The 14,477-nt window shown below is 40.7% G+C and overlaps 1 protein-coding gene across 2 annotated transcripts in view; it reads left to right on the top strand.

Moving 5' to 3' along the window:
* tmeff2a (transmembrane protein with EGF-like and two follistatin-like domains 2a) overlaps positions 1–14,477 on the top strand; it is a 130,675-nt gene that overhangs the window by 54,129 nt on the left and 62,069 nt on the right. For both annotated transcript variants that reach the window (XR_009769566.1, XM_061692110.1), the window contains exon 4: positions 10,812–10,838. Coding sequence is in view for 1 of the 2 variants with exons in the window: in XM_061692110.1 (XP_061548094.1) it covers positions 10,812–10,838 (27 nt within the window). In the remaining variant the exon portion in view is untranslated. The remainder of the gene's footprint in view (positions 1–10,811; positions 10,839–14,477) is intronic.

Genomic DNA, 14,477 nt, shown 5'->3' with positions numbered 1-14,477 from the left:
AATCAAACGTCCCGTGAGTGACACTGACTCACTGCATGTCTCGAGCTGAACGTTTTTATTATGTCATTCTTCATTTACTCCATGAACTGCGTCATGTTTTTTCAGGATGGCGACATACTTAATTACCTACCACGACACACTCTGTTTCGACCACGCATATACAAATACTGTTCGAGTGTCGAGTGAATTGTAACGTATTATCCAATTACGGCTCTTAAGGAATTGGGATGTAGTTTTGGCTTTGGGAAAAGGCTACATTTCCCATTGGTGGATATAAAGACGGTTGATATGTCCGTTGTTGTTTACAATGCACAAATCCTTTTGGCACGGTTTCATGTTTTGAATTCAATGAGTGTGCAGTGCATCCTCTTGCATATGCCAGCACTTTACTGTAAATGAGTCAGTCTGCTGAAAAGGGATGGTAGCTGCTTATGAGGCACACATACCGTAAGAGTCACTGCCCAAGCTTCCATGGTACTGCCGACATAAAGTGTGCATTTGCTGACACAGATGACTCAAAAAGCAGGTTAACAGGTCCAGAGAAAATGATGATCAGGGGAGGCGAAAATCTGCCTTCGAGCTCCTATGCAGTGGTGAACAATCATGTTATTTATGGGTCAGCATCGGAACAAACAGCCTTTGACTATTCGCTCTATTAGCACTCTCGTGTCTCGTGTTACACTTAGATGCACATGGCATTTAAATAAGGACACCGGGGAGGAATGACATGGGGTCATAGAAGTTTATTTCAAGGCCAATCAAACCAATTTATAAAAGTGTGAAGCAGGAATGTATTACATGATGTATTCCTTCCTAATGCGTATAACAGCATGATTATATTCATCGGAGTTCAACGTAATCAAAGAACAACGTTTGTAAAAAAGTGGTTACTTTTCTTGGTTCAAGTATTTACAAATCCAAATATTTAATGCAAATGTATACATATGGCGGCACAGCGCACGACTGGTTGGCACATCTGCCTCCGAGTTCTGAGTACCGGGGTTCAAATTCCGGCCCCGCCTGTGTGGAGTTTGTATGATCTCCTCGTGCCTGCATGGGTTTTCTCCCGGCACTCCGCTTTCCTCCCACATCCCAAAAACATGCGGGGTAGGTTGGTTGAAGACTCTAAATTGCCCATAGATGTGAATGTGAGTGCGAATGGTTGTGTGTTTATATATGCCCTGCGATTGCCTGGCGACCAGTTCAGGGTGTACCCCGCCTATCGCCCGAAGATAGCTGGGATAGGCTCCAGCACGCCCGCGACCCTAGTGAGGATAAGTGGTACGGAAAATGGATGGATGGATGGATGTATATATATATATGGATCATTTTACACTTGAGACTATGTGAGTCCCGGGAAGCACATGTTGTGTCATGGAAACAATGAGTCCCAACCCGGGAACAATGAGATGGGAACAATGGGATATATATATATATAATTTGACTTGTTCCTGATGTGCTTTATAACATCACAATTACTCTGCGGCTTTCAATATGTCCAAATAGGACACCTCGGCTATAGATCTTAATCATCAGTCTGGGTCATTAGAAGATAATACTGCTGACAAATTTGACTCCAGAGGCTTAATTTCCTGGTAGTATCCATCACATCCATTAATAGCCCACTATTATTACCAATTGAAGAGATTCTTAAGATGCTTGAAATGTGATTGTTTGAAGAAATCCATAAGGACACCTTAAAGTTTCATATTGCTCGATTTCGATTATAAAACTTAAATGCGTGGAATTCCCGACACAAGGTCCTTATGTAACCAAGTGTTAAACACAGCCCGCTCATGTGGAAAAGCCTGGCAGACAGTTCACACTTTGGAAAGTCTTCTCTCTCCTCACGACTCGGGCATTCAGTCTGTGCGGCCAGCTTAACTGAACTCGGAATATGTTCAACTCACTCCAACGGCAGCACATTAGGCCAGCTAACGGTGCGTCTTATCCACTTCCTCACACCTTGCTCGCTACATGTACTGCAACGAAGCCTTCTGTGTTTGTTCTGTTATTTTTTTCTTCTTCTCCCTCAATTCTCCCTGGCCTCCTTTCCCATTCCCTTCATCTAAAATCCCATTAGTGGCAGCAGCGGAGAATGTAATAGATGTATGTCAGCTCGACTGTGCCAATACTTGTTTACAGGCTGTACCGGGAAATATCATGAAAGCCATATCCCCAGCCGTATGTATTGCAGCGCTACCTAAATATACAGCGAAGATGTTGACTTGTCGCAGCATCGTTTTTTGTTTGTTTTTTTGGTTGGTTTTTTTGCATATGTCCATGCTCATGTTGCCTCAGTAACCACTAGTTAGCTGTGAGCCGGAGTTTCAGTGTCATTCTCAGCAACACTAATCATGTACAATTGCACACAATTTGGTCCCATTGCACTTTATTGGAAAACCATATAATTGTGGCGGTTCTGTTGTGTATTTGTTAAACAACGTACACACAATAATTAATACTACTACTACTACTACTACTACTACTACTAATAATAATAATAATAAATAGTAACTACAAGAAAGCCCAATATGAGCAATTCCACCCCTGCCAAAGTCAGCGAAGGTCCATTTATCGGATGTCACTTTGATACACTTTGATATTCTTCACGTTTAAATGAATACTTAAAACTTAATGTGCTCTAACCAATCCATCAAGTAAATGTAACAAAAGAATAAACTTGCAGTGATTTGAGAATACATTTGTAAATGAGAATTAAGTTGCAATATGAGAAAACAATTAATAAAATAACAACCATATTCCAGGAAGAATTCTGAATGTTATGAGAAAAAAAATGTATTTCAAGAGGAGAAAAACTCTTGACACTGACACTTTTTTCTTTGTACTACAACAGACATCTTTTCTTTTTCCTCATCACTCTCACATTAAAAGTTGTTTAAGATGTTAAAAATCGCTATGCATGTACAGGCAATGATTGGGTGGAGAATGAATAGGAAGATTAAAAATAACAATGTCTGCAGGATTGTAAACTTGAGAATTTTGTGTGCGATGTGAGGCTGCACTACAGGCAAGCTGCAGCACCCTTGTGTTCCTTTCAAGACCCTAAGGAGAATAAAAGGCAGCCTATGTGTCCGGAATGCATTGTAAATCATGAATGCCATGACTGCATCTATGCATTATGACGCACGTTGTGCAACACTGTCTCATATAGTAGACAAAGACATCAATATGCATTCAGGCGCCCATGTAATATCACTCTGGAGTCCATTTTAGAGTTAATTTTCTTGCAATGCACATTCTGATGAACTCTGCACGCAGGAGGTAAAATATGCATGGAAATGATGCTGGTTCCATATTGCAATGCATACAGGTGTATGAAAACATGAAGGAACAATGTTTTTTTTAATTTTTATTATTATTATTCTTTTTTTTTGTATATGTTCCACCAGCCGGCACGGTGAACGATTAGCACATCTGCCTCACAGTTCTGGGAACCGAGGTTCAAATCCCGGCCCCGCCTGTGTGGAGTTTGCATGTTCTCCCCGTACCTGGGTGGGTTTTTCTCCGGGCACTCCGGTTTCCTCCCACATCCCAAAAACATGCATGGTAGGTTGATTGAAGACTCTAAATTGCCCGTAGGTGTGAATGTGAGTGCGAATGTTTGTTTGTTTCTATGTGCCCTGCGATTGGCTGGCGACACGTTCAGTGACCCCGCCTCCCGCCCGAAGATAGCTAGGATAGGCTCCAGTAGCCCGTGACCCTAGTGAGGATAAGCGGTAAAAGAAAATGGATGGATGGATGGACATTCCACCACTTAACCAAAGGTTATATGTCGAACAGAATGAATATATGAGGCTGCCGTACACAATGGAAGGAGACAGCAGTGTAATGAGTACCAGTCTTTCTCATTTGTGTTACAGTTTAATCAAAAAGTCATCTCTGTCAACTGCTTTTTTCTACACATGCCTATTTGTTGATCGATAACATGTTCTTAGTCTACCGCTAAGCAATCATTACGGTTACAGTACAGTTGTCAACTTCCACTACAATTGCGTATATTCTACAGCTGAAGTCTGTTTGATGGTCATCACATGAGAGTGTGGGCTCTATTTTCGTAAAAAAAACTCATCTGCAGCGGAGCTCAAATGCCGGCGGTTTTTGATTTTCTTTAAAGCACATGGCTGTATGCTTTATGTGTGTTTGCCAAATTGGCAGACAGGTCTGCGCCAAGCTGGGCATTCTGGCGCAGCGAGGGTGTGCCTTGGAGATGTGCCCGGCAGAGTTGGTGGCAGAAAGTTAGTCTAAACCTACACCCCTTAGCACAAGGTAGACTGCTTGTCGAACGCAATTTGGGTGAATTTGATCGGTGTGCAGGCAGACAGATACTGAGCTCTGCGGACATATTTAAGTCGCCAGCGGTTATCACCAGCTCCTTCTGTATTTAATAAGGGTACCCACTTACATTGTCTGTTGTCACACCATGGCTAGAGCAGTGACAATGTGCCAGTCACACACGGATCGCTGCGATTGCACATCGTCCTCTTCCACACAGAGATTTCTCCATCAAGACTGTTAGTTGCATTAAATTTAAAGAAAATCAGAGGAGCCGCTTTGATTGGCGGCGAATGAAGTTGGTTGTAAACACACCCACAGTGGCACAACCCGCCCACTATCGGATCCGCCGGGCTGCACTGGTCTACGAAATTACCACCACTGTTCTAATCCACCCCTGGTGCACAGTTGCGGCACCCGTCGCACCGGATTTACGCCGGTCACTAAAATATGCCCCTGTATTTATTTACAAGAGTGTCCTGGTCCAAGACAACTAAACAGACAAACATAAACAATACAAAATAAATATATTAGGCGGATTCACATATCCGGTCACTGATGGTGGTACACTCGCCTGACTTTGGTGCGGGCAGCAATTCCATTACATGATTATGAATCAAGAATGCATTTCTTCCCTCGTTAACTTTATTCTTGTTAGATTACGACTTTTCATCCTGACAGACAAAATACTTTGTCCTTGCAAAGATTAAAACTATGTAACTAAATATTATTTTTTTTGTCATAGCATTATGTTTTTTTTTTTGAGAAAAATAAAAACTTATCATAACATAGACTTTTTTTTCTTGAAAATAGGCACATTTTTAATTCCTATGCCTTTAGGATTATAAATGGGTTGTTGGGGAAAAAAAATCTCAGATGGCTCATTTGCAAGGGGTCTAATTAGTATAAATGTAATCTTCACAGGCAAAACCTAAATCTGAAAGTGAGCAAAGACATTCAGCAGTATTAATTGTTTGAATATAGGCGATTTCTGGTTTATATAATATGAATTTGTCAGAAGTCGGAATGCTCTGCTACGCTACCACAGTAGCAAAGTCACAATTACAATAAATATTTGTCTGCCAATTAAATCTAACTACCCTGTGTGCCCCTAAATGCCATAGGAATTAAGTTGGCTATTTTTGAGAAAGAAAGTTACGTTACAATAAGAAATTAATGTTTTGAGGGGTAAAACATTGTATTCTAATGAGAATGAAGTCGTATTTCTTTCAGAAAAAAACGTGGTAACCTTTACAAGAAAAAATTTGTATTTTGTCTGGATGGAAAAAAGTTGTAATCTTGAAGATAAAGTCAAAATATTATGATATTACGTATAGTAAAAGTTTAATGAAGGAAGAAAGTCATGTGATTCATGTGATTGTACGTAAACAACCATATCAGAGGTTTTGGATGAAAGCTAAGATAAGGTTGCGTCATTGGATTTGTATGCTTGTTTTATTGGTGCGCAAGCCGCAAAACGTAGGTATGCACTTTTTTAGAATGATACGACATAAATATTTATTGAAAAATATTTTGTGGACTCCGTGGCAGTTGTCAAAGTGACGACATGTCACCAGTCAAGCTCTTGAACATGTCATGCATGAGCACATCAGACACCTTGTACTTCACAGCTTCAAGACACTGCAGATGACCCGCAGTTCTAAAACCCATCCAGCACCGGTTGCATGAAGCTGACACAATATCTTCCAACTGTCCTCTGAGACTCAGCGCACGGTCTTTGGCCTTGCACTTTAGGCTGCGGCTCGCATTACAGTGGCTGTTCCTCAGAGTGCTCATCAGTATCCCTTTCACAGCCATATGGCCGTACAGTTCAGTGCTCAAAGTGTTTTGGGGGGGCTTTAGTGAGATTTAGTGGAAAGAAGCCATGGAGAGTGAATAGTTGACTTGCTAAAACATTGACCGGACACAACGAGACTTACCATGGCGAGGCCACAAAAGGTTCACAGTTGGATGTGTTATTAACAGTAAACCACGGAAGATGCTTCAGACCTCGCCGCATCTCACTATTATCCTCTTAGCCCTCATCCTCGTGCTGTTTCTTTTGAAGTCTGTTGTTCCTCTCGGATCCGTTGTACAAAAATAATCACCAAACGCTTCAGCCTCCTCTTTTACGTCCCTGACATAGACTTTCAGGGTCAATCTGGACTGCTGTGAACACATGACCCTTTTATTCATTTTTCCATTGTCTAGTCTTTACGCTTACAGGAAAATGAAGTCCTGTTGTCCCATTAGTTTCACTGATTTTTTTGGGAGCCAGTGATTCTCAACTGCTGTTTTTTGGCAAATTAGTGTGCCATGAGATCATCAGGTGTGCCGGGGGAAATTCTCTTTGCAATTAATTGATCTGAAAATAATTGATTTAACTACAAATAACGTATCCATTCACTGATGGTGTAGTGGTACACCTGCCTGCCTTCAATGCAGCATGGGTTCAGTTTCCACTCAGCTACAGTATGAAGGTGCGTGTGAGTAGTTGTCACTATTTGTGCTCCATGATTGGCTGTCGATCAGTCCAAGGTGTATTCTGTACTTTGCCCGGAGTCAGCTGGGATCAGCTATCTATACCATATGGTGACAGGCAGAACCATTAACTAATTTCACTGTTCTGGAGGTATGCATTTGTCCACTTGAATACGTATAACCGTTTAGTGTTTTTCAACAGCAGGCGTGGAAGATAGTCTCTCGCAACTTGTGAAATTCAGGTTTCTAAACCATTTCAATGACTAACAGGTCTCTGTAGATGGCATGATTTGAGATCAACACAGCTTTTGAGTAGAAGATAAAGATCAGGAGGTGCATCACAGCTTGTCACGTCGATTAAGGGGAGAGAAATGCCAACATGTTGGAAGTCAGGACAAGTCTAGGCACTTCACACTCGAACATTACGTACAGTATATACATGATATTAACAGAGTATGTGTGGTAGTTCATGAATAGTGAATGCCATGTAAAAAAGTCACTGACGGTCAACTCCAGCCAAGTGTTTCTTAGTTGTACTGTATCTGGAAATAAATTACAATTTTGTCATCAGAAGCCCTCCCTGTTTTGTTGTTTTATGTTTTGAGGTTTTGCAAAAGCAAAACAAAATACTAGCGTTAAAGTTACTGTTCGGCTTGACATATTTCTTTTCACAAAGTTACTTACTTTTTTACTTTTTTTCCGCTTTGTGATGAGAAACTGGTGTTTTTGGCAAAGAAAATGATCTTCTGCTAATTACTAAAGAATGGAAAAAAGCAAGAAGAAAACTTTTTTTCTGGTGAAAGAGTCTACTCATTTGGTAGGTTCAGTGCTTAGATTGTCAAAGAATCCCACTATTTTGTGGGTCTTAAAAGATCAGTCAAAATGCTCTTAAACAGCTACCAATATGGGGAACTCTGCTTTGAAATCAGCTGCCAGAGAATGAGTTAAATGTTCTTCCACTAAATGGTCACTTGTTGCCATTCATACATCAGGATTAAAAAAAAAAAACATGGCTTCCTGTGAGTTATATCAGCTAAACAGGCCCCAATTTTGCAGTAAGTACAGGTGTTGTTAAATTGAGACCAGATCATCCTGATTTCAGTATAATTTATATATATTTTTTGGGATATTTTCATTTGGTGGGGAGGCACAACATTTTTGTAATATAAAATATGTGCCTTGTATCAAAAAAGGTTGGGAAACACTGTCTGAGGCTAAACAGTTGTTTTTGCCATCCATCCATCCATTTTCTGAGCCGCTTCTCCTCACTAGGGTCGCGGGCGTGCTGGAGCCTATCCCAGCTATCATATGGCAGGAGGCAGGGTACACCCTGAACTGGTCGCTAGCCAATCGCAGGGCAAATACAAACAAACAACCATTCGCACTCACATGCACACCTACGGGCAATTTAGAGTCTTCAATTTACCTACCATGCATGTTTTTGGGATGTGGGAGGAAACCGGAGTGCCCGGAGAAAACCCACGCAGGCACGGGGAGAACATGCAAACTCCACACAGGCGGGGTCGGGGATTGAACCCCCCGGTCCTCAGAACTGTGAAGCAGGTGCTCTAACCAGTCGCACACCGTGCCGCCAGGTGTTTTTGAAAATTCTCTAATTTTGTCACTTCCTTATTATAGACTAACAATGCACTTTATCCTCAAAGATGTTTCACAGACATTCTTCCTGGTTTTAATAATGCTTATTTTTTAACCTCCTTAGTTGTTTTTGTTGTCTTGATGCAAGCAAATTGTGAAATGGTATTTGTGTTTCAGAAATAAGCTATTGACTAAATTGAGTTTGGCATAACATGATTAGAGCTGAAACATCACTGCAGTGACTGTAATTCAAGGGGGACTTTATTATAATTTTTTTTTTACCTTGGACTCAGCCTGAATTTTTTAGCATGTATGTATTGCAATGAGGTGGGATACACATCAAATGAAATGATGCAACTTTGCCCAAGCGTTAAAATGTAATCACTGCTCTTTACATTCTCCTGGGTCAAAGGTAAAAAAAAGTTACTACTTCACAACATAGGTTATATCAAAGAATCCAATATCTTGCTGTTTTGATTGTATGTATATGATTAAAAGACTGTGGGAAGTGATTTACACCAGTTAACTGATAACATTACAAATGGTTAGTATTACGGTTTCAAACTTTGTCGTCACTACTGTATTTCGCGTAATGTGTGTGACAAACTTGCGACTTTTTAAACAGACCCCTCTAGCAACTCTTTCAAGAAAAAGGGACAATAAAAAAAAATCTAGCAACTATTTCCTGGTGTTATTGGAACTGTTTGAAGATTGAAACTCCCTCCGAGATGTAGTCAGAGCAATAAATGTTCACCGCCTCCATGTCCCGACTGCAAGTGAATCAATCTTGTAGCTACTGTATGCGTTCGCATGTTGCACGTAAACGATAAAGGTGGATTCACAGAGAAAACCACTGATTACTGCAGTCGAGGGAAAATGAGAAATTAGCACTCAAATCCCTGACATCAGCGTTCGAGTATCAGACAGTTCAGTTTGGAGCTTGGTGTGGACGGTATATGCGTTAGACGGTATACATTTTTCCTCCAGTATAGATTTGGACTTTACCGACCAAATAAAATACTGCCTCAGAGCTGGGAGAGCTGTCAGCCATTTGTGCATTTAGTTACAACAGTCACCCATCCTGCCTGCTTTCCCTGCTGCTCTGCAACTATAGGGGGATTGGTACGCTAGGTCCTAAGCTCACTTGCACTGCACCAGCTACGTGCTGAGGTACGTGCTGAGGTTCCACCAATTTTAGGACGTCACCTAGTCCTATCTGGAGCCTCAAACAGGAACAGCTAACACCTGAATAAAAATGCAAAAGTTGACAAAACGTCCCTGAAAACTTTGAATAAAAACTTTGAATTTGGGAATTTGAGCCTTGTGAATTCTGCCAGGTCAAAATGCAGTGTGAGATCATATTCCTATAATGGCATGATGTGGTAGCCTGATGGAAAATTCTGATTTTTGATTGAATTGTGTTTGTTTTCAGTAATTCATTACTAAACCTTTAATCACTTAGTTTGTTTTAATGAGGAATTTGATGATTTACAACAGTATCAATATCACTGTATCAATGTCCCAATTGAAGGCTTTCGTAATGTTGAGCCAAAAGGCGGACCCAAGGGCAGAGAAGCAGGCAGCAATTTAGGATGTTCTCAAAAATATTTGGGATTTAAAAAAGGCGAACAAGGCATGTAGAAGCAAACACTAAATTAACAAAGTAAAAAAAAAAAAAACAAGGTTCAAAGTAACAAAGAAACATGGGGAAACAAAACACACCACCACTAAATACTGACATGACATATGATGACAATGCGCCAACACAGACTGAAAGAAAGCAAGGAACTAAATACAAACAAACTGACGAGACAACGGGGCACACCTGGACAAGACATGAGTGGCTGGAGGGAGCTGATTGGTAGACACAAGGGCTGACGAGAAGAGTTGGAAAAGAAAACCTAACAAGCAAGACAAGACATGAACATTGACAAGGGACACAGGGAAAAAAATTACGACAGAAAAACTACATCTAATCATAACAAAGTCTACAAAAACTCAAATCATGACATATTAAGTCAATTGTTTTAAGATAATTGTAATAATGTTTACAATTTAAAATATAAAAAATTACATCGATTTGATGAGTTTACATTTCTTGTTTTCGAACTAAAAGATGTCGCAAAGCTTTCGGCATCTGTATCTAGATTTTCTTTTTCGTGATATTTCTTCTTAAATTTATTTAATTAATATCACGATCACCCTGATAATAACAAAGATTTTATTCACGATCACCATTTTCTGAAATGTTCACACTGTTTCATATTTAACTCCTACAAACACAATGACCTAATTTACCTGAAAATAATGTGGGTACATTACAATGTAATGTGGGTCTATTTACAATCCTCTTCATGTGTTACGCATATTGAAGAATTGACAATAAAATAACCTTGTATCGTGTACCTTGTAACCTCTGTTTTTGTCTTCACCTACAGAGGCTGGTTCGGGATCCGGAGATGATGGTAAGATTGCTCATACCTTCTTTCTTCCACTGATCTTATCCAACACACAATGTTTTAGTGTGTTACTTTGTGCTCACTGCCCACTGAAGCTATAGTTCATAAAGCGCAGTTGCACCTACAGCCCCCAGCAGAATGTAAACCGCTCCTGTAAACTGTAAATCAGATGCATTTTTTAAGTGTTGAAATGAGTTTTTTACATCACTTTTAGGTGTAAAGCTTTCAACTTTACAGCTATAATAACTGGGGGAATAACGTCTATCTCTCGACGAACCCTGGTTCTCAAACTAGGGTTATAGGAACCATAGTTTGGGGTTCCGTAAAAATGGGGGCCAGCAGCCAGTAAAACAAACATGCTAAACCAATTACTCCTCCCTACCTTAGCTCTTGGTCAATTAAAAATGCTGAAATAATTGTGACCCATCATCGTAGAAATCTGACATCCCTGCATGAATAAAGTTGTTTTTTTAGAACAAAAAGTATATTATTACAGGAACAAAAGATGTATTTTTTCAAAAATTGTCCTATTTTTTTTTAAAGAATAAAGGTGTCTTTTCCAGATTAAAAGTTGTACCGGTAATATTACAAGTATGAGGTTGTATTTCTGAAATTCACTTTTACTGTTTATGTGATTATATATAACTATCGTTATACTTTGACTTTGATATAACGTTGCCACTTTATCGGCGGCACGGTGGACGATTTCTGCCTCACAGTTCTGAGGAACCGGGTTCAAATCCGGCCTCTCCTGTGTGGAGTTTGCATGTTGTCCCTGTGCTTGCGTGGGTTTTCTCCGGGTACTCCGGTATCCTCCCACATCCCAAAAACATGCACGGTAGTTTAATTGAAGACTCTATATTACCCTAACCCTAACCCTATTACCCTTAGGTGTGAATGTGAGGGTAAATGGTTGTTTGTTTATATGTGCCCTGCGATTGGCTGGCAACCAGTTCAGGGTGTACCCCGCCTCTCGCCCGCAGTTTGCTGGGATAGGCTCCAGCATACCCCCGACCCTAGTGAGGATAAACGGTGTAGAAAATGGATGGATGGATGCAACTTTTGACTTGGAAAAATACATTATACTCGTAAGATTACAATTTTTATATCCTGAAAAAATACACATTTGTTCTTGTGAAGCTTACAATTTTTTTCCTGAAACAAAATGTGACTGTTGCCATTTTTATTTATTTAACCGTTATTTATCCGGGTAAAGCAATCGAGAACAGATACTCATTTGCAATGCCATCCTGGCAGCAGACAGCAGAGTAAAGCAAAGCCAAATAAAAGCAACTCTAAATACATAAACAACAAACTATACAGTGTGATATAGTTAGATATTTGCATAATACATTACATCATAACACAATGGCAAATAAACGGTTCATAACAGGCTAAAAACAGGAGTGGCCATCATGCAGTGCAGTACCTTGCTAACCTTAAAAGACATATTGGTCAAGTTTTTAGGTCATTTGGCTTCGAAAATTGAAAAGAAGAATGGCCAAAAGTAGCGCTTACTTTGGGAACAAAGAGGTTAATAAAACTGCTGACATGGAGAGTGTGGGTGGTGGTATGCAAGGTGAGCAGAGAGCGAAGATAGGGTGGGGTCTGTCCCGATATGTAATCGTATATTATTGGACTGGAGCCAAAAGCAGACGAAGGGAGTAGGGGAGAATGGTTTATTAAGAAGTTGCTTCCAGGTAGTAATTCCAATGCGTGAAGGTGGTCTGAAGGAGCAAGGAACTGGCAGAAGGGTGAGCAGGCTTGACGACGTGGTTGAAGGGGGCAGTGCAGCGGGAGACACAGAAGGAATACTGGAAACGGAGAATAACACAAGAAGATAAGTACAAGTCCAGATTGCCAGGTAATCAATTTACAAACACGAGGGGTTGTCTCAAGAGTCGGCCTGTCTACCATGGAAAACTGTGAATACACTGGCACTGGGTCCCTGGGTCAGGCAGGCTTAAATACAGGCAGTGATGAGTGCTGATTGGGACCAGGTGCGCAGGTGAGGGGGTGGTAATTGCTGGGGAGAGAGAGAGAGCGGGGAGGGCGGGGCACAAAGTGCCACCCAAGCTCCAAAAGAGGAACTGCAGGGCACTGATCATGACATGGTCTTACCTCTGAAAAAAAGATGATAGAAATGTTTACTAACTTTTAATTATTGAATTGAACTGTTGAAAGGTTAGAATATTGCTTTGGTTCAAAGTTTTGCATTTGTAGCTCAAATATATCTTGGAGAAAATTATAAGGCATTTGTCGATGGTGTCATACGATTTGTTGACGATTAAGACTGATTAAGTCTTGGTCATTTTAGAAGGGTAGCTAATCATCTGAAAGCCTTGCTTATTACTAATGTGTCATTCAACTAAGCCCTCAATTTGCTGTCTAATCGACTCAAAAAACAAAAGCTGTTCATGGAGCCGGCGTTGCCCTGCGCACAGTCAATAATCAAGCCCATATGTTTGCACATATGCATATATTTGCGGCTGTCCATCTCATGCAGCCCCTTCTGTTTGTTTCCAATTCCTTCATTAAGGAATTCCAGAAGCGCCTGCTAGAGTACATATGAGGACGAGATTAGAAAGGAGATAATGATCCCCCCGCCCCCCAAAAAGGAAGATGGCAGATGAAGGAGTGGAAATGAAACTAGTGCTTGATCAACCAGAGAAAGAGAGGGACAGCGTTGACAAGAAAGAGCACAGGTTGGGGTGTCGTGGACAAAAGAAAATGGCCTGGGGAATATGGCGAAAATAGATAACAGAACTGAGAAAACAGGCAGAGAGAGATGAGGGTGAAAAGTGTGAGACTGCGATAAGAAACTGAAGTGAGGCAACACGAGATAACCGACGACAAGACAATGTGGCCTCTGAACACAATATGTACATTTGTTATTCTATACAGTACATGTTCGAGATGCATCCGGCGGAGATTCGTGCAGTGAATGGAAATAATTCTCTTTGATCATTGATGTTTTACCTGATAAAGGGTGTTTCTTGTGATGTTAAAGACCCTGTAAGGTGAATGCAGAGATGTTTCTGAATACATTATACATGTTTGAAGATAATTGCTGTCATCGTGCAAAGAATGAGAACTATGTTTCACCATTAAACTTTTCCTGATTGTTTTTGGGGGGGGGGGGCGTCTGGCATGCATCCTCCCTTCCCCACTATGTAAGCATGAGAACTTAAGCGCCTTTGTTCGCATCAACTGTTATCCATGGTATTTGAGGCATGCAGTTAGGTAGCTAGCTATGCCAACACCCCTAAAATGCATCTTCCCTCGGGATAGTCCGCTGGTACGGCCCCTTGAAAGTGCCTCGTTGTCTGCAATGACAGCATGTGCATCAAGCAGAGAAATGCCAATGCCAATTTAGAGCGCCTTGTTGTTGTTGCGATGTGGAAAAGCCAATGTAATCCAGCCACCAAATTTATTTTCGCAGCTCAAACATGTAGTTGTGTGTAGGCATAAATAAGATGCTAGATGAAGTAACATCCATTTTTCCAGGTTGTAACTGAGGTATTTTATTGACAGTTGACAGATGAGTGGGGCATGGTTTCAGTGCACTCAGTGGACATGCCCACAGTGTTCAAGGATGGAAAGAATAGCTTCATTCGTCATGATTTATTTTATTTAGTTTGTGAT

This window comes from Phycodurus eques, chromosome 12, assembly GCF_024500275.1.
Source record: "Phycodurus eques isolate BA_2022a chromosome 12, UOR_Pequ_1.1, whole genome shotgun sequence".
Lineage (NCBI taxonomy): Eukaryota > Metazoa > Chordata > Actinopteri > Syngnathiformes > Syngnathidae > Phycodurus > Phycodurus eques.
This window is presented reverse-complemented; position numbering and strand designations above follow the sequence as displayed.